The following is a 24,302-nucleotide window of genomic DNA, read 5'->3' on the forward strand; positions in this document are numbered from 1 at the left end:
ATTACTTATATTATAGCAGCACCTTCTGGTCCTAACTGAGATCAGGGCCTCAATTAACTGGTCACTCTACAGAGTAAGCAAGAGTCCCAGCCTCAAAGAGCATAAAGTCTAAATAGGCGGGACAGACAAGAATTGCAGAGGAAAGAGGCACTAAGCAGTGAAGGAATTTGCCTGAAGTGACACAGCCAGTCTATGGCCGCACTAAGAAGGTCTGACTCAGTTTTTCTTATCTCTCTGTCGAGAATTTTCTCTCTAATCTTTCAGTGACACTGATCTTAGCTGTTACTTGTAACCACAGTAGGTAAAACTTTTCAGACAGAAGTGTGATTCTTAAATTGTTGGTATCCCTTTAAGCACTAGCCTGGCATTAACAGTCAGAGATTATAAGGATCCATGGGACTAGAACCTGGTCTATGGAGCCTGAGGCAGCTGACGTTCCCACATCACCAACAGGGTGCCATGCAGAGCTACCACTAAGGGGCACTGTGGAGATTAGGTGCCACAGGAAGTACCGCCCACAGCGATCAGAGCAACACCACCCTGCGGCCTTCTGATTGGCCCAGGCTTACCACTTAAACCTAGAGGGTGCCCCAAGAAGCTGTCTGGGCAAGCATGAAGACTTCTGGTTTGCTGTGGCTCCAGACCTCAGCTCGCGGTCTGATCTTCAGCTCAGACTCCAGCCTGACTCTGACTCTTGCTTCCTCACTCCAGCCTGGTAACTACTCTTGATCCTCTGTCTATGACCCTGGCCTGACTCTGACCCTGACTCTTGGGCTACTGATTTCAGTTCTCGCACCTACTCTGATCCCTGCTTGCTAACCTTATGGTCAGCCTTTGGCTCCATAACACCAGCCCAGCAGCAACCACTAGGCCAGACTGCCTATGCTCCTGTCTCTTACAGAGATGACCATACGATACATAGTGATTATGTACAGGTAGCATTGCTGAATACTGGACTCGTATCTGCAAACCCACCATCACACTAACTGACATGCACCACTCCTCTGCAAATCTACTCACTGAGAACCAGCACAAACATGCTCCCAGCATCTCAGAGATTTTGCCTCCCTACGTTTGTTTCATTTCATGTTTTTGCTGCTTCAGCAGCAGCACCTTGATTCATTTCATTATAAATGCTCTCCCAGTCAAACACACAGTCCAAAAATTTCAACAGTCAGCTCAAAATAATTTCACACTAATGTCTCCAGCTGATGAGAATGGAGACAGCGCAGCAGACCAGAACAGCTCCTCACTCCCCCATCACAAACATGCAATCTGAAAATCCTATGCCTGTCTCAGTTGTAGGGAGGAATGTTGCTATTTTACATCTTTTTCTCAAGTCCAGCCCGTTAATCTTAAAATCACACTCTAAGGCAGGGCTCGACAAATTTGTTTTGGAGCTAGGAGCCAGCCCCAAAATTAAGGAGCCAGACAACGTGGGCCCAGCAGTGGGGCACCCTGGCCGGAGCACAGCAACCGCTCTCCCCTCCTGGCCCTGCCCCTTCCCCCTACCCCTCCCACGTGGGCCCAGTGGCGGGGTGCCCTGGCTGGAGCGTGACAACTGCAGCGCTCCCCCCTCCCAGCCCTGCCACATGGGTGCCCTGGCCACTCCCCCTGGAAAAATACTAGGCGCCAGACTTAAATTTCTAGGCGCCATGGTGACCTGGCGCCCAGGGTTTGTCAAGCCCTGCTCTAAGGAATATCTCAAAGAGCAAATCCCACAGACACACGTGTGCCAGGGAAGCGGAGGGGCTGTACTCCAGGAGGAAGAAGCGTGTTAGTGGCCAGGGCAGCTGTGGGTACAATTGCAAGTGGGTTAGTGGTAGGAGGAGAGGGGAAGGGACTTCAGTCCATTGAACTATGGGGGAAAGTAAAAGAAACAGTCATAAGTGAAATAATATGACAATCCACCCAATAAAAATGGAAGAGATGGAGTAAAGCCACAAGAGATGGGCAGGAATTCATCGTCAAAGGAGAAACTAAGAGTAGAGAAAGTGAACTGCAAAACAGTCCACAGGTTGTATTTATACTGTGGGTCAGAATAACTCTGGAACCTTTGATCAGACCCTCCCCTCCCCACTCCCTCCCTTTGCTTGCTGCATCTCATCTATTCAGACTAAGGGACTGTACAATCAAATCTTCATCCAGTCAGAGGCTGCGGCAGAGCTGCATTGTTCAGGTCAGTGGTCGGAATTGGGATTGTTTTACAAGACCATCCACTCACAGCTGACTTGAAGCCTCTGGCCAGAGGGAATAGTAAGAGCAGGACAAGAGGGATGTAAAGGAACAGTAGAGGGTGGGTTATGATTGCAGCTGGTTCACACGAGGGCACTGCCGGCCACACTTACCTTCTTTATTGATGGTGAGGGGGATGTTGTGGACGGTCTGAAGCTTGACACAGGAGTTTGTCAGCATCTGGAGCTCCACAGATGTGAGTGAAAAGCTTTTAAAGCCTGCCAAGGAAATTCAGAGAGGGAATGGTATCTGCACAGACCTCCATGGACACTCCTTTCCCCTCCCGCCCCCGTCCCCAAGCCAGGCTGCTCCCAGGGCTATGCTAGCAGACGGCATAAGGGAGCGTTTCTGTGGCTGGAAGGAACCACAGTTCAAGTACAGACTCCCTGTCCATACCGCCAGGAGGCTGCACCCCAGCCACTTGCAGGGGCTCACTTGTGCTATGTACAGTCTCGGGATCTTGCACACAGAACAAGAGAGACTGTTCTCCCCCAGCAGAGCCATAGCCAACCCCTTTCCAAAAATAAATCACCCCCTTCAAGCAAAGGCCAGGGGAACGGGCGGGGCCTTTTACTGCCCTAGAAGGGCAGACAATTCTGGTTTTGGCAGGCCAGTGGGAGAAATGACTCCATGGCTGAGAGCTCCCCCTGTGCCTTAGCTCCCAGAGATTCACATCTAGGGACAGGAAGTATAAGCACCTCTATTGGCCCAAACTGCAGTGAGAGGGCATAGGAAGAAAAGGCATCCACGTTGTCTCCTGGATAGTCACTCATCTCCTCCTCCTTGTGGCATGGGGCCATTCCCCACTTCTAACTCTCTAGAATAGGGGAAGGATTTGATAAACCCTTCCCTGACTGCTCCTCCCTGGCAGGGGGAAGAGCATATGCTCTGAAGTTACCCAGCTGGATGGTCTCTGGCACTCCCTAGGACAAGGGCTCTCAATGGCCAAGGGACACTCACATTTCTTCTGCTGCTCCCGGATGTTCTCTCTCCACTCGGCCCGTTCGTAGTCTGACGAGATGAGGAATGTGTAACTCTATGCAGGAAGAGACGGGGAAAAAGGAACATGTTATTCTGACCCACCTCCCCCCAGTGAGAGTTACTGACACAGAGCCCACTAGTACATTTGCCAGGTTCCTTCCAGCACTGCTTTGACAGTGTCAGCCAGGACTCTGGCAACGTGAACTCCCTCCCAGCAGCAGGCCATCAGCACCAGTAAGGACTCCTGCAGTCCAGGCTTCCTCAAAGAACTATCCCATTAATGGCAGCTTGGACTCTGGCAGCATAAGCTTCCATGACTGCTGTCTACTCTGGCCACGCCACCCAACAGTACGTGCCATGGGGGACTAGGCAGATGTGTGGCTAAGGAAACAGATGCCAAAATGCCTTCGAAATGAGCTGAATAAAATGTTGGTGACTGGATCCTGAAATGATCCATTGTCGAGTACACGCAGATACCACAGTCACCGTTAACCCCATGCATACAGCACTGGCGATTAATCTAACACCATGAGCCTCTCCCACTAGCTAAAAGACTCTTCATAGTCTGTTAGCAGTCGTGGGGCCAGTGAAGCCTGCAGTCATGAAATTAACCGAGGAGCACCCTCTCCCTCCAACTAAAGGATAAGACTATGGCGCCGCAGCTGCAGGGCTTCATCCCAGGTGAAGTGATGCAGCCTCCACCCCTACCTGGCTAGATCCAAGGACAGGCAGGTAGCAGATGAGGGGTGAATTTCTGATTTTATTTTAAAAATGAAAATGTACATGCAAATTAATCTTTGGTCTCCTAGCAAGTTGCCAAAGAGGCCTTCAGCACAGCACAGGCTGGCCATCTGCAGCTTGGAAACTATTTTCAGACCAGCCACTAGATGATGAGACAATTACAAACTGATACACGCTCGAGCTGATCTGATTCCCTTGGGTGGAGCACAGTGGCATACACACGCCTCCCTTGTGCCTCATTCTCAGTCCTGTACACAAGGCCAGAGAGACACCCGTGGAGCAGCTTACCTTGCCATTCCGATTGTGGACCCGGAAAGCCATGTTGGGAGACATCAGCAACAGCAGAGATTCCTGCTCAGACAGCTTCTTTTTCAACCTCTCAATGACTTTGCTGCCCTTATTAGCCCTCTAGAGAACAGAGAGACATTACAGCGGTCTCACACCTGAATCGATGTGGAGGAGGAGATTTGGCTCCATTTTCAGATCTATCCCCCACTTCCCGTTACTGGTGGCCAAACACCACTTCCATGCAGCCGTGGTTCTGCCGTTGGGGCGGTGGAGCTCCAACCCCCCTTAGGAAAGAGGGAACTCTACATTCAATACATTTCCCTTCAGGCCCAGCTCTGTGCGCTACTCACAGCAGTTCCTCTGAAGAACCCTTCCCGCTGAAGGCTCTGCCCGGGGCAGCCGTTCACTGCTCCAGATTGTACCGTGCCCATTCAACTCAGAGCCTCCTGACCTGCCCACAACACTCTGCCGCTCAGCAGCCTTCCAACCACAACACTGCACTGAGGAGCACTGTCAACAGCACCCCTTATTAAGCATCTCCTGTGCAAGTGGAGCAAGTCCTGGAGCCAAGTCCAAGTCATGCAGCAATAACAGCCCACAGGCCTTCCCCCAGTCATATGCATCTGAGTCACTTTTCAACAGAGGTCAACTAAGAGCAAGATTCTTCTTGGAGGCCTAAATTCCAGAGCCCAGTCAGGTGTATGCTCCGGCCCTGAAGTGTCCAAACCCACACGTGAATCACCAGCTGAGTCCTTTAAGAGTTTTTTCCCATGGGTTCTATTCATACCGTCCCCCTCTTCCCAGGGGACTTCTCTGGAGAGCAAGCTAAGGCTGTGGGCTGGAAATATGTCCTTTGTAACTGTGGTGAAAGCTTTGCTCAAGATGCAGAAGGTATTCGTACCCTGCTTGTTAGATAGCAGGGCTCTCAACCTTCACACTTTTGTCTTTCCTTCTTGTGGGTAGAAAGGCTTGGATTCTGCTACACCTGAGAAAACACATGCTTAGCAAATGAAAAGTGGGCAACACTAGAGGCACAGAGGCCACTGTTTGATTGCTGACAGTTAAAGGGATTGACATGCTTATCTACGGACCAGCTTATGCATCCAAATCAGTTAGGCTTCAAACACACTTAGAAGGCACTGTTGATATGGTGAAAATTCAGAGATATCTTTGCACGTGTCCAAAGCCCCATGCAGGCTCATGCTTAGATAGCCACGAGCTGAAATCTCTGAAAAAAGGCTCTCTACATTTCTATCCATTCTCGTGCCCTCGGCACAAAAGCCATCCCATGCCTCCCAATTCATTCTTCAACAGTAAGTGCACCCAAAGACCTGGCACCATGGTCAGGGCCTGCCAACACCATGAGAACACGCAAGCCCCTGCTGCTGGACGCTGTGTTATTTCCTGATGCCCAGAGAACACTATCACACACGGGATAAATGCATCATGCCTCGTTAGAGCTGCCTGCCCATCAACTACATGCGTAATCAACTGTTTAGTTGCACTGCATGCCTCAACCAAGTGCTGTGGCTTATCAGGACTACCTGTCCAAACAAACCTTGGAGGTGAGTTACCCCAGCAGCATCCCGTCTCCAGGTTGGGATGCAGCATGCATGCTGGACATAGGGAAGGCAGCTCCGTCTGCTGTTACCTTTTCTCGCTGGATGTCGTTCTTCATCTGGGAGATCTTGATCTTCATGGCATCCAGTTCTTCGTCAGGCACGAGTGGGATGTTGGGCACTGCCTCAGATTCATCCACAGTTTGGAAGGTGAGGTCTGTGAGCGGAATGTACCATTTACAATCATACTGCTGGCTTTTCCTGAAAAGAAGCGGGGACAGGACTTTAAACACACTTACACTTCATCAGCTCACAGTGCTCTTTCTGTCTCCCCCCCACCCGGTCATTTCAGCACTGCAGGTTACAAGATAGTGAAATGGGCTCAACCTCACTGTAATCCCTGAGCTAGAAGCACAGCTGGGGTGGGTCTGTTTTCCAGCAATGAAGCTCAGGGAAGCCAATACCCTCTACAATGCTATGTACAGTATGCTGCCTGCTGGTGTTGCACAAAGATTTTTTTTTTTTTTATCAAGTGCTCACCCTGAAGGATCCCAAAGCACTTCACAAATATAGTGATACCTTTAAATACAACCATCTCTGGGGTGGAATGCAGCAGCTTGCTACACAAGAGCTTACCACCATATAATACGATGCCCCTGGGTGGGCCTTTGGCAGAGAGGACAGAACCTGGGACCTCTGGATCTAAAAAGCATGAGCCTCTGCTGCCTGATGTAAAAGCTTTTCACAAGCTGTAGCTGCCTCATAAACCTCTGTATGATCCAGCTACTAGAGGGAGATAGAGAGCAACACTAGGTGCAGGCTGCAATAGGAAGTGAAGAGCACCATCTGAAATTGCAGGGGGAATTAAGGGAGGCTGAGTTAAATGATCCCAGCTGGAATTTTTTCCAGGAAGATGGCCATGCAATATTTAACTCCCTTAATGATCAGGACCCTGGCTCTGTCTCATCTGAAAGACACTGCTACACTGTACAATACTCCCAGTCCCTGTATGTGCTGCAGCTTGGCTGAGCTGGGCACACAGGTGCAGTCTGTATGCACTAAACTAGCATTCTGCCAAGTCCACTGCTCTGCTGAGCATGGGGTGTGAAGCACAGGAAACCAGGGTGTGAAGCAGGGAAATCCTCACCCTCCAAGCTGCTTCTTGAGCTTGGCGCACAGGAACAGGTCAGTGAAAAGAAAGACGTGGCGCAGTTTCCGAGCCCCCTCTACCAGCTCCACCATGAAACTGTCTTTCAAGAGCTGCCGGTGCTGTCAGAAAACAGGAGACACAGTTCTAGTTAGGACAGAAGGGGTCTCTGAGCCAAGGCACTACGGCTCCTCATCAACATCACTGGTAAGATCAACCTCCCTAGCACCAGCCCAAAGCTAGATTCTCACGTGACCGATCATTGGTGGACCACGGCATGCCAGCCCCACCCACTGCTCTCTCCAGGGTTTTCTGCTCCAAGGAAGACTCTCTCTGTGTGCCTGACTGAAGAGGGGCCTGAGAAAGGAATGCTCAGTTGAGGTGTCTCATTAATTGGCCTGCATGTTTACTTTTTTCCCCACTCGTGCTGTCTCCTTCATGCCCTTCATTGGGGCTTTATCATCTGGCTTTCTCAGATCCCAATAATGATGCCTACTTTGCACAAAGGACCATCACAGTGACTTGGCTGGGGCCATCCTCTCTGTCACCCAGACTCTCCATGCTCAGTCCTGATTTCCAGTCACTCTTGGCCTTCTAAGCATTTTCTTTGGGAGCTGAAACTTCACCTGCCTGACCTCACTCAAAGGAACCTCACTAGAAATAGCAAGCAAAATCCTTTCAGCTGCTTTAATTTATGGCAAGTCATTGACAGACCAGCAGCCTTCAACAGCAAGGCAAGGAATTCCACCGTTCACTAGTAGAGGGCACCATACACCACTTCACCAGATAGGCTTTCATTTCTAGCTGCAGCCATTCAGACAGAACTACCAAATCCAGACTGAGTAATCACATGAGTAAAGGAGTAAAGGAGAACACATGCAACACCCCCATCCCCACTCTGAACCTGTTTGTAAGCAGCAGCTGCTAAATATTCCTGCTGCTTCCCTATTCCAACAAGCACTGCTATTCTAAGGGACCTATGTTTGCTTAGAAAAGATATAGCTAGCAAATCCATCAGTGGTCCCTAATCAGCCACTAGTTGAACAGTCCCATCTGGATGTGTTTTTCTTATGTATTTACTTAAGCCTTTTTACATTCCCTATATAATTTCCCCAAAACACGAGCCACTGATCAGACTTCAGAACTAGCAGGGAGCATAGCTCTGCTGCCCCTCAGAAGAAAGGCTCCTAGTTTCAAGGGTCTGAATGAGTTCCTTGGCCCAAGTGGTTTGTTTCAGACTGCAGGGCTCTTAGTTAATGCTGTGGCTCTCGAGTAAACATTGGAGTATCATTCAAGCAAAACCAGACAGTAGTACACAGTCATCAGTAAGCTGCTCTGACGTTTCAAACCCAGTTCTGTACTCAGAGCATCCTCGTTAAAGTCAGAATCGATGATAGCCTGAGCATGAGCAAGGGGACCTGTAATCTTGCCAGGGGTTCCAAACTGGGCTTCGGGAATGTTCAATCTGGAGGCAAGTCTGATCCTCACAAAAGTGAAAATCTTCCAACCCTGCCTTAATCCAGATACCGAGCAGCCCCTCTGCACTACTCTGCCAATGCACCCTAATTCTGACCTACATCACCACCGTTACTCCAGTGTTGGGTCCACACACCTAGATACTATGGTGATTGGTGCTCCAGAAATAACTTTTATGCCTAGGTATTATGGTGGTAGTTCTGCCAACATTATTCAATCCTGATCGAACCATCCCAGCTGTTTTCGGCCCCCTCCATTATCCCCCACACAGACAGCTTTGCCAGTGCACCTTACTCCTAACCTACAGTATCTCTGCTATTTCAGTACCAGGCTCTCTCATGCAAAAATTGCCAATTCTCAAGCTGTGCTCAGTTTTGACTGGGAAATGGATGAGTTGAGACATCCAGTTAGTTGAAACCAAATCAGAATTTAAACCAAAGTCTCCAAATGTAATGACCAGTGCATTAACTCACTGTTCAACTCAACACTCCCAAAACACTCTGACCGCAGAGGACACATCTGTAGGTGTGATCGTGCCCACCCACTTGGGGAATACAAAGCAGAGTGAAGAACTGGTTCTTGTGTTTCCTGTTTCCATGTTCGTAGTCACAGCATCATACATTTTCCCATATAAACCAATACATTGCACCAAGCTGCACTACAGCCTTTTCTGGGTGCCAGAGAGCAGGAATCAGTCCCAGGGATGCTTGTCAATCCCAAATGTCACTGCAATTCTGTGATCACAAGCAACAAATGTTCCACCCGATCGCTGGTGTAAACCTGTTCCTGACAGATCACTGCACCATCTCTGGGCGGGGTTCTGGAGAGCAGTGGAATCCAAGAGTGAGCCAGGCTTGGAAAGGTCTGTGGATGTGTCCATGTTTATTTTTATGTGGGCGTGAGCCTCCTCAATCCTCTCTGGGTTTTGAAAGCCTGCCTGTCTGCATTAATATCTCCACTACTGGTGTGTGCTCATTTCCCACCCAGGACTAGACAGCAACTTCCAGCCCAGATATAGAACCAGGAGTGTCCGGAGGGAAATAAAGGATAGGTTTTATCAACAGGAAAACCCCCATGTCCACAGCTGGGAAGAGTTCAATGTGAAAAAGAAATGAGGCAGAAAAAGGAGTATTTTTCAGCAATCCAGAACTCTAATTTAATGTTTTTAGAGTTGATGAATATTTATTATGATGCAAATCGACTCTGCTCCTCTGAGGCGCGTGAACAGCTGCTTGTTGCCAGACAAATCTCTGCTCACCGTCTTTAGGTGTAAATATGTTTTCACACATCAATCCCATCGTTACCCCGCAGCAGTTCTGGGGTGCAATGTTGATCCTCCATTCTTCCTCCCACCCCATGAGGGTCTCGTGGCACAATCTTGCCCGGGGAGGCTGTTGCCGGGCACGTCGGGACTGTGAGATTGTGGTTGACAAGGTCCCAGCTATTCGCTCAGGAGCCAGGCAGGAGGTTCCTTTCATAACATACTTTAAAGCCAATGGGGAGCAGTAGCAGGGCCACTGTCTGAAGCCTCTGCCCCAATGAAGAAAACCGTGTCTCTAAATTTCTATCTGAAAACAGAGGGGACCAGCCACAGGTGACTGAAAGGCAGCTCTTGCCCATAGAGTGGCCCATTCGAGGCAGGACTCTCGTCCTTTTGAGCTGTTGCTGGCTTAAGGAGAAAGTTTCCTTCTTACAGGGGCCTCATATGAGGCTATTCCTGTTAGCTAATGCCAGGTCACCTACAGAGCACCCCCTTCGGGGAAGTTCAGCGAAGCCAGCAAAGAGTCTAATACTTGGTCCTTGCACAGATGCGTGTGAACTCTTTGAGGATTAACCTGTGCTGCTTGGCTCTGGCTCAGTTTCATCTCCCCTCTGGATCTGTCAGTGCTCTGATACCCAGACTGACGGTCACAATGGAAGAGTCTCCACAGGCCTGGACTACCTAGGCCATGGCTCCAAACTCAACCAGGAACTGCAGCCAACCGAGTGCTGAGGGTTCCCCCCTGGTCCCTCTGACATCACAAGAGTGCAAGGGAGGGGGTGAGTGCGGGCAAAGACAGTGGCCATAAGGGACTGAAAGTGTGAATATTCTTACCTGGCACTGGGATTCTAGATCCACCCCCTCCTCTGACCCCATTCAGGGCATCCATTCCCTTGTGTTACTAAGAGCCTCAGCCACAGGGGCCACACTTGCACAGCTGCTGTCTATAAACATCCAGGCAGACTCTTCCAAGCAGCAGGTTCCCACTTGTTCAGAAAAGTTCCATGTCCAAAATTCCCCATCAACCCAAACAGGAAGCTCAGAGCTGCAACAGGCAGAGCCCTGCTGTGATCTTGAGAGCCATCATCCTGTCAGCCTGCAATGCTGTTTCTGAGGCAATGCTGATCTATACTGAGTTTATCTGAACCAGCACGTGGGGAACAAGTCCTGCAGATCCATGAGACAAGAGACTAGCATGAGACACAGGAACGACTCCTACGGAGGTGGGATTTCTCAGGAAAGGAGGCTGGCGGGGCCTGGCAGAGGATGTATTCTAGTCAGGGTTAGGAAGTCAGAGAAGGGGGTGGAGGGATGTATTCCAGTCAGCGGCTGGGAGGGAAATATTTACCAAGCCTCACAAAGGGAGGAATTGCTTTCCTTTTCTACTCTATTTAAACAGTCCTGACTCATGAGCCCATAGAAGAGATGTCCCTGCAAGGGGGACCCATCCACAGACAATGACCCAGGGAGCTCAGCTACTGTGGGTGAGGGGTGAAGGGGAGGAAGCCTGGAAAGTGGCTTTATAAAGCAGGCTGGGACCTTTCTCTCCATAGCAGGGTGCTGAATCTGAGCTGGGGGATGGATTTATCCTGAAACTTGACAAGACTTGGTATAATAGGTGCACACCATGCTGCTGATCACTGATTGGGGCAGGGGGGAGCGTTTCCAGTCACATCCTTTGCTGTGATGACTCATCTTGCTGGGAGGGTTCAGCAGGTCAGAGGGAAACAATAAAAGGATTTCCCAGCCAGTTGACTACAGGCTCCTTTGTGAGGAAGCAAAGGGTGCTTCTCCCCAACCTCTGGGAATGAGTCAGCCCTGCCCTAGCCCCCCCTCCATCTCACCCCAGGAGAAATGAGCATGCTTCTCAGACATCCCCAACACCTGTCCGCACAGGCCCAGGGTTCACAGACTGCCTCAACCACACAGGCCCTCCCTGGGCAGACGAGGCAGATTTCAACGAGGAGCCTACTAGACAATCTGCTGCCCAGGGAAACAGCTGCAGCTGCCGAAGTGCAGTGGAGCGAGGTCCAGGGAACATGCCCCACAGGCCTGCGGTAAGACCGCCTCCCTGAGGGAGACAGGACCAGCCTCACAGATGTGACCCCATCAGCTCCCGAGCAGGAAGAGATTGTTCACTTCCTCTCCAGAGTCCTCACCAACCCGGCCACTGAGCCAGCACCCCATAGACCTGGGCAACTCACACCATACAGAAGAGACCCCAGCAGCTCAAACCCCAGCTGCAGGGTATTGGTGCTTTAGGTCAGGATGTCTTCAAGTCAGTGACATGGGTCCCCCATTCCTTTCCCTCCCCATCTCTTTCCCCCACCATAAGCCTCCCTATCTAGCTATCTCCTCACTAGGAGGGGCAGCCAGCAGGCCTTCTTTTGGGGACCTGATGTTAACAAGAGACTTTAGGTCCAAAGGGTCTTTTGGCCAGATGGCTGTTTGCTGCACGGCTCTCCTGTCAGAGTTACAGAACCCACCCCCAAAGAAGCACTTATCCAGATTATGTCTGAAGTTGCCTCCTGGCCTGACTGCGAAATAGCAACAGAATCACCAGTGTATAGAAAACATAAGACAAGAACCTCCCCCATCCTTCAAATAACCTGAGAAAGCATATGGGCTACAGAAACATCCAGAACCTGTTTGCTTAATGGCAGAATGGGGACTGGACATCCAGCACACACTTCCATCAATAACACCGTAAGATGAGAAGCACTCTGGCCAGTGCAGTGCTCAATGCTGCCATGCAAGAGCCCTGAGCTGAGTCCCCACGTACGCTCCAGCTTTATCTCACAGATCTTCTCTCTCTGCCCTGCTTCCTCTTCCTTCTGCATATCTAGCACCTGCCTCCTCCCTTTTCTGTCAGCATCTCACTGTTTTGGGTGCAAGTGCCTTCCCCTCTGCATCTCCAGTCACCTGGAACAGCCTCCCTGCATTTCCTGCTTCTTCATCTCTTCTTTCCCTTGCCTTTCAGTATCTCATTCCCTCTGTCAGCCTCACAACCGCCTGTTCCTTCATTTATTCATTGCACCATGTTTTCATGCCACTGCTCGCTGTCTCTAATGCAGTGCACTGTCTGCTGTCGTGTATTATTTAACTCCGGGTAACAAGGCAGGATACCTGCTTCGTGCATCTCAGACAAACAAAGTAAAACTTGTAATAGCTGTTCATGTGGATTTAAGATCTGCAAAGGGCTGTCTGCATGTCACAGCTGAGGAGGAGGTGTATCCTGGGTGGTGACAGCAGAAGACAGCAGTGCGTGTGGGTGAGCGCTACAGGAAAGACTGGAACATGTGTGATGCAGGAGGATGGTAAAACACAAAAGGATGGATACTGGCACATGTACTTGAGGAAGACGTGATCTGGGTTTCTGCAGCATATAAAAGGAGAATGATTCCTGTGTGTGTGATGCAAGAGCAGCATTGCAGGACACTGGGATTATCTGCTGAGGAATTAATGGGCTTCTCTTAATATTCTAACAGCCTTTCATTTTCCAAAGCAACTGTCAGTGGGAGTTATAGGGCTTCAGCTAGGAGACAGAGTATGTGGGATCTAAAATTGTATTTCTTAGCACTGCTGCAGACAGCATCTGGCCAGGGCCACTAGAAGCAGCAGGTCCCAGGCCTCAAGCTGTCCGAGACCAGCACACAAGCCCTGTGAAGCTCCAGTTCACACCCTTGCCCCTGAACATTTCCTTTGTAAACAGTCCCCTATTGTTCTCTCTTTCCCTACCACAAGCTCTCCCTAGTCAGACTGCACCCTAAACCCAATGATGCTCTGCCACTCAGAGGTCACTTGGCTGCTCCTTCAGATGCATCTACCAACCAACTTCAGAAATATGGAGAGTGCCGTCTAGAACCAGGCTTACACTTCTCAGATACGATGGAGAAAAACATGAGTTAGGCTCAGACAGACTGACTGGAAGCCTCCAGCAGTGGGAATCTGCCTCTCCCCCCCAAGAGACTCGGTGCTTTTAGCAGGCCCATTAACTCCTGCTTTACAAGAAAAGGCAGAACTGGACAGGGAAGGCAAGTGGGAGGTTTCAGCATTAAGCCCTTGCTCAGAGAGGAGACATTGACTCCCCAGCCAGCCATTCTCATACCAGTTGCAGCTAGGAACTTCAGTGAAAGCTGCACCAATGTGGTGCCAACCAACCATCCCACTGGAGGCTGTGCAGGATCCCGGGGTATAACCTTGGGGACTGATCCTCCTGGAGTGCTTGAGGATTCTTCCCCTCAAAAGATCCCCTATAACTAAATAAAGAAAATGAATGGTGGAGGGTGAAGCTGTGAGCAAAGGAGGCCCCGCCCACAAAACAAGGTGCTGGCTTGGCGCTGCAGTGGGCCACATGCACAAGTTGAGAAGGAATCAGAACTTCTCACATGTAAATCAGGAGGCTCTGTGCAACTCAGGGACACCCTGGCATGCTCTTTATTGCTACTTGGCATGTTACTGAAGTGGGCACTTAGGGAAGGATCAATCAGAAACACTAACAAGCAGGAAGGAGAAAAGAGAAGGAGAGGGAGGGAGGCATTTCCATGCTCCTGGGCGGGGAGAATCTGGGGCTAAAATACATCCCCAGAAGCACAAGGCTCCCTCCAGATTACTGTTCCTTTGCAGGAGGATTTCCCCCCACAATGGGTGCCTGTGGTTATCTCCTGCTCCCATCCTACTGACCAAATCCTAGACACTGCATCCTCCCCGTAAGTCCATGGGCTGCATGCTGGGGAGACAAGTGACTGAATCCCCCCACAGCGGGCTAGAGAAGAGCCCCAGAGCCACGCCTTGGCCTTGACTGCAGCCCTCTTTTCTTCTGGTTTTTGTTGTAATTAGTGTCCTGCCCATGTCCCTGAATCATGCAGAAAGTGGTGCAACTCTGCCCGTCCTTATGTCTGAGACCCGCCAGGAATCACAGGCTACCTCAGGACTATGCTCACATTTCAATGCCCATCTAAGGATCAAATGCACAGATCACAAAGGCAATGGGGCTGAATCTGCAGCTCTTCCTTCCCTTGTCAGCATTGCTGTATCTCACAATAAGCAGACACTGCAGAGAAGGGGGACAGGTAATACCAAAGCCTTTGAGAGATGTGCTGGGCTGTCCTCACCATGTCATAAAGGTCACAGCACATCCTAGTTTGCACATGCACTGGGGAGTGTATGAGCCCATTCAAGATACCGGAGTTACTTTACAGATATTTCCATTCAGCATTTTCCCACTTCATCCCTTCGATAATGGTATGTTCCACCACGCCTTGTCCAGAGGCCAGAACATTCTCAGATACATTACCTGACACTCCCATCTCAGCTGGCCCGTTCCATGTGGCACAATGCTCCTTCTACAGCCTGGCTAGAGCCCAACCCTCAGCTCTAAATGCACGCAAAGCTCATGCACTTCAAGGAGAGCAAGGGGCCCACTGTGCCTGACACGACTGGAGCAACTGGTGTGCAGGGCTTGGCAGCAGAGAGTGGGTAGGATGGGAGGGTATGGGCTCCTCTGAGTGAGCAGCCCTGGCTTTCCTCATTGTGTACAGGAGATGTGCAAGTGCCTTGTAGCAAATGAATGTACAATAACTCCCCACAGCACCTTGGGTCACACCTTTCAGGAGGTAGAACGTTGTGTATTCAGGGTTGTGGTGTTTGTTCTGCTATGACCTGTGTGTACACACAAACCCCCCACACACCATCCCCACTTTTAGCAGCCTGTCACTAGGGAGGATTAACCACTGGCTGCTTTCACCAATTCAAAGCAATCCAGCAGAAGAAAGCAGGAGCGAGAGGCAGGCAAAGGGGATTTATATCCTCCCTACACAGGGCTCAGCAAAAGGAAGAACCACTCCACATTAAAGATGGGGACCAGGAGCCTATTGCTGGCTGGAAAAAGAGCCCCTTTATATGCACGCAAATAACTGAGGCCAGCACCTGAGCACTGTGTGAACGGAAGAGGCTGAACTACTGCAACTGGCCTGCTCCCCCCAAAGGAATCTCCAACGGGAGGGAGGTAACTAATGAATAAAAGCTATCAAAGCAAGCTGGCTATTCATTAAAATAAAAAATGCATTATGCATTGCAAGCCCTCAATTAGGAGATGCAAAATGCATGGTGTCCCGTCATCCCAGGGGAGGGCACAGGAAAGGGGAGCAGAAGTAAAGGGAAAGCCAGAGATTTACACACAGAGACAAAACACAGCTCTGATCCCAACCTGGAAGGGCTTTTGGTGGTGGGGAGCAGAGCGTGTTACCTATTTAGGAAGATTGTGCAGAAATCTTACATTAATGACTAGCTGGGAGTCCACTCCTGTTGCAGGCAGTTGGATCACAATTTCTAACCAGGGTAATGGTGACCATACCCCATTGTGGATGTGCTTTTGGGAAGAAGATGGTGCCCTGCCCCTCTTAGAGGCAGGACCCTTGGTGCAGAAAAGCTAAAGGAAGCAGCTAGCGTTTGACTCTCAGAGAGAAAGGAAATTAAACAGCAAATTTGGGAAAGATCTGGAATAAGCATCATTCTTCACCTTGGCTTGGAGCAGATTGAGAGCAGAGTAGGTGCATGCAAGTGTGAGAGGGTTATAGATTCCCTCCATTGCACAGGACAACCTGTTTTCATCTCTGATTCTGCTGACCCTGACATAAGAGTAAAATACAGAGCAACCCACAGAAGTCAGGATTTTCACTGAAGCGTGAGTGGGAATAGGAACAGCCCTGCTGAGCCCACTCTTTACATACCCCCTTCTCATTCTGTAAGTGATGACAAACCAATGGCTCACCCGAGAGAAAAACAACTTCACTCTCTCAGCCCTAGCTCCTGTCACTTCATTAGGATTCCACAGGACACTTTGTAAAGCCTGCATCTCTCGTTGAGATGCTAACAGATGACCTGAGACTACAGAGCACTCCCTGCAATAGGTGTATTCCAGCCTGCTTACCCGATCCTCCTCAATCAGCATCCATTTTAATGAGACCTTCTGCTGCCTACAAGGCCCTGGCCACTCTTGTGTGTGTACTTTCACCCCACCCTGCTACTGACTGGCCTCTCCAGTTCTAGTCTCAGCGGCAGCCCTGAGGTTCCATAATAAGCCCAAAAGCAAGAGGTAAGTGGAGGAATTCCTGCTCAAATTGAGGAACAATGTACTCTGGCCCAGTGGCATAGCCCCATTCTGCATCTGCCAGGGAACCCTCAGAGCTGAAAGGGCCAGCGAAACATAGTAATAACCCCAGGAATGTGTTTGGTTTAAAGGGCTGGAGGACTTTTCACTGGAATGGTTTGAAGGGGATCGCTGGGTCCAGTTGTAGTCACCTTGGCCACTGCAGGAGATTACAGGACACAGTTTTGACATGACAGCAGCTCCAGCTGTGGTTCCTCTACCACAAATGTACTGTTCTCTTGATTCAGCTCTTTCATCCAAGCTCCCCGGCCCCACTATCTCCTCCAGCACCTCCCTGGCTGTTACTGGGCAGGAGGAACCAAATTCATCTCTCGCAAAACTACAGTGGAGTTACCCTAGAGGTGGATCTGCCCCAGTAACTCAGGGGGCCAACCAGAGGCATGTCATTGCAGAATTCTGTCTCAATTATAAATAATCCAGCCTGTGGTTAAGGAGGCGAAAGAGCCCAGCCCTTCTGGGCCCCAGAGGTTAATGGGGGGCTTTTCACTGACTTCCAGGGAAACTGGATTGGCCTCTACACAGATGAACCACCCCAAGCTTCCTCGCTCACAGGGTCTCTCGCATCCCATTTCCATTTCTTCCTACTTCTATTTACATTCTGAGGAATGGCTCTGGTTTTCCACCTCTTTGGCCTCATGCAATGAGTCTCTTTGTATTGGACACGGTTTGACACAGGAGCTGTAACCTGTATTTCTCTGCTGTACCTTGGGACCTGACATCATTCTGGGGGATGCTTTCAGAGACAGAAATAATAGTGACAACTTCTAGCATCATTCAATCATCAGGCATGCCCAGGGCCGGATTAACACAGGGGCTTTAGGGGCTGCAGCCCAGGGCCTTGGGATAAGGAGGGCCCCGACAGGACCCACGGGCGCAGAGGGGAACCTGGCGCCGACTGCCACCAATCCCACTCGCAGTGCGCCGGTTGCGGAACCTTGCCTGAGGGGCGGCTGCTCCCGCTCCTTGCAGCCCGTGGCTGTCCTTTTCTCTGGGCTCAGCTTCAGGGAGCCGCATGGGGCTGGACCTTTCCGGGCACTCTCCAGGACCATGCAGCTCAGAGATCAGCTCACAGCGGCAGGGCTGAGACCCCACCAGCTACTGCCCTATAGAAACCTGCTACTGAAAAGGTGGCCACAACTCAGCTGCAGTACCAGCTGTCGGGAGGTCCTCCCCAGCCCAGCGCTGGGGGGAGCCAGCTGTTGCCCACCCCACCTGGGGGCTTTGCTAGGCAGGTCACCCGCTGAGCCACGCCATGGCGGGATCCCAGGAATTTCCTTCCAGTGCCCACCTGAGCAGGGAGAGCGACTAGCCCAAGTGCCCCTGCGCCCCAGAAGTTTCACCGGCTTCTCGGGAACTCAGTTCGCGGACAGCAGGGGCCAGGGGTGCAGGCGTGGGCAGGGGGTTGTTATTTTCCAGGCTGTAGCCTGCTCCGGCTGGCCTTCAGGCAAGCCCATCTGGCTGGCGGATAGCCAAAGGGCTGCCCCGATCCCAGCCCTCACCCTGGGCAATGGCTCCAAAGTGCAGCACGGAGAGCTCCAGAGCCAGCTGCCGCGGGGATTCTGAAGGGAGGGTGACACCTTGCTGGGGAGTCGCTCTGCAAAGCATCACCAGGTGCCCTGGCTGGCCCAGTTCCCGGCAGGGCTGCGATCAAGCTGGAGGGACTGAGCTCCCCGCCTGAACATGCCCCCACCAGATCTCATTTCTCTAAAAGAACTGCAAAAAAACCTCCCATCTCCTTCCAGTTCTCCCTTTCCCCCACCTCTCCACTCCAGTTTGCCCTTCGGTCCTGACTTGGGCGCCCCACAAAATCTAATAGCTCCGGGCCCACAGGAGAGTTAATCCAGCCCTGGCTGTGCCCTCTCTCACTCTCCACAGCAATTTGCTATAGCATCTCCCTGGGTGAGATTTTCCTCTTACCCAAGACTGTAGGCTTCTAGAAGATGCAGAAATGCATTTCATTATGAACATGCAGATTTAGGTGAAAATCCTGCCAAGTTTGTGTCTGGGAGAGGATGTAAGGGTCATGGGTGGCTGGAAAATGCCCTTCTAATCTTCCATTATTCCAGCATCTGCCTTCCTTCCTTCTGATCCCTGGGACCTTATTCGGATTGAGTTTGCACGTAGAATACCACTGAGAACTCTCTCCGAGTCAGGCTAGCACACACTAATGCTCATTGCAGCAATAAGAGCTGGGATTCTAGTCAAGCTTCCCCTTTGGTAGCTCCAAGTAGGCTTCTGAACAGAAAATGCAGAACCACACCATGTCCTGTGGAACACGACTGTGCATAAACTCTATCTCAGCCACAAGGGAACTGGTAGCATGGGGTTTAAGAAAATCTACAAGCAGGTATTAACCTCTCACAGAATGGTGGGATAGCCTAGAGGAGTGAACACTAGACTGGGAGCCAGGAATTCTTGAGTACTAATCCTGGGTCTGCAAGTAACTTCATCTTTGTGGGCCAGCTAGCATGACAGATTTCTACATCAAAAGGAGGCGTAAGTCCTCAGGTATCCCTACATTCATTGTAACCTTCAGCAGTCTGGAGGTACTCTCGTAACTTCCTGCCCCTCCCAAAGAAATGCAGAACAAGTCTTTAGAAATAGATCTGGTTGCTAGAGGATGGAGACTCACCTCTCCCTTCTTAACAGTCATAGATTGTCTGCGGGGTGTGATCTCCTCGTTGATGCTAGACAAGAAGTTCTGAGAAATGCGCAGAGCATCCTGCAAGAGGGGGTGGTCGGGGTGGCTTGCTGGAGTGTGTTTCAGTAAATCCTACCACCAAGAACACAAAGAAAGGACAAGAATAAGGAATGGCGTCCACTGAAACAGCAAGCTGCAGGCTTCGTACCCCAGTTATTGGAACCTTGGGACAGGTGGCTCTGGGCTCCTCATAGTTTAGGGCAAGGCTGCAGATGACTGTCCCATCCCACTTTAGCTGTGGAGTCTAATTCTGCCTGTTAACACCACTGGGGAGATGTCACTGATTCCATGCTTGGAATTATTCTCCATTAGAAACTTCAGGTTGCTCCTCTGTACATAAAGACAAGACACACCTGTAGAGAGTGACAGCCTCTTAGTTTCCCCAGTCCTGTATGTGCAGGAAAGACTTGAGAGAAGAGAAAGTGGGGACAGCTTCTGTGCTCTTATAATTGTCATTTATACACACAAGCTACTTACATGAAGAACAAGCGTGCTGCGTGTCACTCGATCCACTGGCTTGTACAGCAGAGCTGTGGAGAGAAAGCAGCTCAGGCATAAGAAATGTAGCCATATAAAACCAGAGTGCCCTACAGAGCACACTGACCCGTGCAACCCAAGCATACAGGCACACATTAGTATAGAGGAAACATGCTTAACAACCAGTGGGGTATCCTGCAATTCTCTTCTCCATAGTTAATGAACTATACAGTCAATAAAATACACAAGTGTGTGGACAGAAGCAGTCAGCAACCACACGTACACACAGTCCCTTTACAAACACCCCCCAACACACACACACACACACACACCCCTCAGTATAGCTAATTCAGACATTCAAACACACTGCACAAACAGAGAAAGACACACAAAGTACTTCACACCCAGGCAACACGCAGACCGAGGGAGAGCGGTGAGCAGGTCGGATGGCCTAGAGCACTCCCAGCAGGGCACTCTTTGGATTAACCTCTTGCACCCTCAAAGCTTTAGATCTTCATGGCTGACCCTGCAGCTGAGTACAGTGCCTAGCAACACCCTCTAGAGCCATTCCCCTTCAATGCCTCTCCTGATCTTGCCAGGAAGGTCTCTGAAGGGTGATCAAGGCACCACTTTCCCTCCAGAGCTCAGAATGGCATCTATAGGTTGCTCCCAAATCCTGCCATCCAGGAGGCTATGTCTTAAACAAGTCTGGCAGCTCCCCAAAGCAGGGACTATCTCTTGCTATGTGTATGTACAGTGCCTAGTTCAATGGGCCCGGGAAAGCCACCAACATTTAGAAAGCAAAAGGATCATGGAAGATGGGGCTAGTGAATGATTATTCCACAATGTCTACCCTCCACTCAGGGCAGCAGTAGCCAGCTCCACTCCCATCCCTCCAAGTACTGACAAACCACAGTCTCCTCAATACAGAACACTCACTTTCCAAGGAGTTTTTTGTTGTCTGATCTTTTGAGTCCTTTGTATTTCTGGCCTTGAGATTCTAAAAGAAAAAGAAAATCCATGTAGGAGACTGTTAATCACCCAGAAATACCACTCCTCAGTACCTCCCAGGGGGAGAGAGACATTTGTGTTCATACAGTCAGCCTAAAGCAGCATTCAGAAAACCCCCGCTATATTCCGTGTCAGTGAAGGAAAACTGTTCTGATGGTAACTCTACCATCACCATATCATAGTCACCCAGGAGCCTCCAGCTCCAAGCAGAATTCCTAGGAGTGAATCCTAATAAAGAACTGAAAAAGCAGGGAGACACATACTGCATATGTGAGAAAACCTGGGGATGGCTAAGCTGTTATCACCAGTAAGACGAGGGCATATCTACAGGGATGCATGTGCCACTGGCTCTGTGTACATATAGTCTGGTAGTTAAAGCACAAGGTGGCCAGTCAGCAGACTTAGCTGCTATTCCTGACTCTGCTGCTCCCTACAGTGTGACCTTGGGCAAGTCTCTTGCTCTGAAATCTTCAGCAGGACATTGGCACAGAAGTACCATCATAATCATCGTTATCACTATTTATTACCCTATGGTTATTGCCAGGACTTTAGCACTTACCCACCAGGAAATGGCAAATCCCGGGGACAACATATTACGTATTTGTACAGTGCCTAGCATGATGAGGCCCAGATCTCTTTTGTGACACTACCATAATACAACTAATAAATCTAACTATTAGTCAGAGGAGACTTTATAGATTGTATTTATCTATTCAAAAAATTAAGTGCGAGGGAAGCTGCTCTGACAGCAAGGTGACATTGCTGATGCTCCAGGCTGTGTTCTAGGATCAAAACCCATCAGAAAGCCTTGGCTGCAGAGGGGAGGTAGAGAGCCCCATCTCACAGTGATGAGAACCACAGCACATTTTCAAAGGGCATTGCCAGTTTGTGTTCCCTCAGCCTTAATGTCTTGAAACTTTTTACTTTTTAATTTTAAAGATAAAAAAGATTTCGGGCTCCTGGATGAAATACTGTTTTAAAAACAATAAATAAATGCCTCTGGCTCGGCACGTATCCGATACCTAAAAGGTGGTTCCATTTAAATCCAATTTTTCTTGGCAGCTTTTTTCCAGCCGTGGTGTTTCTTGGGACTGTAATCACCACAGTGACACTGTCCGCTGCATGAGGACCTCCACCTGTCGCCCATGGCACGAGAAGCCTATAAAGTACTTCAACACATGGAATCCCACTCCAAGAGAGGAAATCAAAGCAGCCTAATAAATCATAATAGGATTCCACTTGACACACTTGTCATTTTAAACAGAGCACATTCTAGCACTACTTCTTTCAGTACTTGGGGCTAATTAAGCCTGTGATTCTACAGACAGACATAATGCAAGCGGCTAGAGACAGCCTTTTACACTACAGTAAGTCATTATGAGCAAAAGAGAGATCAGGCGCTCAAACACAATCTTCCTCGTTAGGACTTTATGATGCTGGAGCAGAGCAAGGAAAGTTCAAAGCCATGCCAGTCACTATAAGAGTGACTGTGGGGAATAGTGAGCAAGAGCTGCCTACGGGAAAACTCACAGTTCTTCCTGTGCCAGCCTTAAGTAAAGGCCATGGTGGGGGCTGGAGCAGCAGCTGGGGGGGGGCACAGCTTCTCCAGTCCCAGCCTCTCCCAGGAGTGATGGCTACAAAGGCACTTGGGAGGCTGCAGCACAGGAGTGACATCGCAGCATATTAATCAGATTTGGGCAGCATGTGTGTCTGAACGTCATGACATTACCTCGGAGATTTCAGCAAACTGAGCATTGGCCTGGCAGCATTTCTCTGCTGTCTCCATGGCAACCTCGTAGTTATCCACGAAGGCCCTGTATACTCCCAGCTGGCTGGCCTGCAGAAATCAAAACAAAACAAACACCAGGGAAGGAGATGGCTTTGGACAGCTGCTGGCTGGAGTCAGAGTAACCAGGGAAGAGGCTGATTTACACCAATCCAAAGAAACTCAGGATACTCTGAACAGGAAGTACCCCTCTCTCCTACGGGCTCTCCCCCACTGGAACAGGTGCTCCTTGTGTGATGGTTCCTTCTACCCTGCAGAAGTTAACTTGCTAGCCTGGGAGGATGACAAATCTTTATTACCATCACCTAATGTTTCCCTTCTAACTGCCAGATTAATGTCTATTAATATTTTAGCTCATGGATGAAACTTTCCAGGAGCCGTTGGCTGTTTGCCATGAAATATGAATCAGACCAGAATGATTCAGCCCGACAGCACCAATGTGACCCCAATCAGCTACGCAGTTGCTTCTGTGCATCTGCTGAAGTTGTTAAAACAAACCCAGATATTAACCAAGATCTACATATGCAGACATTATCTAAAGCCACATGGTTGAAGCACTGAAGCAGTGCTGAAGAGGCGAATACAGTACACACAGCGTAGAACTACTGCTGGAAGGCATGGACGGCAATGCTAGGTGAAAGGAAACAGCAGGAATTTGCAAGAGTAGAACATGTGGTGGACCCAGATAAAAGTATGGCAAGCCTTGGATCCTGTAATGAGCCATTATTAATCACTAGGTCTTAGCACTGATCCTGTTTGCTGATTTCTAAGTAGCAGTCATGTTCATGCCAGACAGCATAAGATCCAGCCTGGGAAATCCCTGGGCAAATTCCAAGCATGTCTGAACTCTCAAGTAACCTTTGTGTTGCAGAGCCGTGGGCTGTGCTGTAAACACCTCGGCAGTTCAAATGGGCTTCCCAGCATACAATCAGAAAAATGCCAACAGAAGGAGCACTGAAGGACTGTACTGAAAAGGAGAGTATTTTCAATCCAACACACACTCTATAACTACTGTGTGTGTGCTGTCAGCACTCTGACACTATTCCCTACTATGACTGCTGCTGGGAGACTGGGGCCAGAGGGGCTGTGAACTTCCCCACAGTCAGTGCTCCTCACCATTCTAGAGAGACTCTTGCTGGGAAAAGCTCCCACTAACATAGCTGTGAGCTTCCCCTACAGCCAGTACTTTTGCATCATTCCCTACATTGCCTCCTGCAGGACAGACTGGCACTGGAGTAGCTTCCCAATATCTCTGTGCATCTTTCCCTACACAGTTTACTTAAGTAATAGTAGCTTGAGAAACTGTGAGTTGTTTCCTAAAACGATTTTTACTGAGAGATGAGGGAACTAATTTCAGCCCTGCTGCACGATGGCACAGCTCCTACTCAAATTGGTGGCAACTGATGCCAGGGATGGCCTGGCCTCAAGCCTACAGAAAGCATATGATCCATAGCTAGCACTCTTGCAC

At 49.9% G+C, this 24,302-nt stretch overlaps 1 protein-coding gene across 1 annotated transcript in view; it reads right to left on the reverse strand.

Moving 5' to 3' along the window:
* BCR (BCR activator of RhoGEF and GTPase) overlaps positions 1 to 24,302 on the reverse strand; it is a 119,664-nt gene that overhangs the window by 23,584 nt on the left and 71,778 nt on the right. Inside the window, exons 5-13 of the mRNA XM_067550010.1 lie at positions 22,778 to 22,885; positions 20,977 to 21,037; positions 20,038 to 20,090; positions 19,492 to 19,632; positions 6,952 to 7,073; positions 5,897 to 6,065; positions 4,246 to 4,365; positions 3,196 to 3,271; positions 2,349 to 2,453 (exon numbers count right to left, since the gene is read on the reverse strand). Coding sequence (XP_067406111.1) covers positions 2,349 to 2,453; positions 3,196 to 3,271; positions 4,246 to 4,365; positions 5,897 to 6,065; positions 6,952 to 7,073; positions 19,492 to 19,632; positions 20,038 to 20,090; positions 20,977 to 21,037; positions 22,778 to 22,885 — 955 coding nt within the window. The remainder of the gene's footprint in view (positions 1 to 2,348; positions 2,454 to 3,195; positions 3,272 to 4,245; positions 4,366 to 5,896; positions 6,066 to 6,951; positions 7,074 to 19,491; positions 19,633 to 20,037; positions 20,091 to 20,976; positions 21,038 to 22,777; positions 22,886 to 24,302) is intronic.

This window comes from Emydura macquarii, unplaced genomic scaffold (assembly GCF_026122565.2).
Source record: "Emydura macquarii macquarii isolate MOO-44397 ecotype Brisbane River unplaced genomic scaffold, CSIRO-AGI_Emac_v2 contig_1254, whole genome shotgun sequence".
Classification (NCBI taxonomy): domain Eukaryota; kingdom Metazoa; phylum Chordata; order Testudines; family Chelidae; genus Emydura; species Emydura macquarii.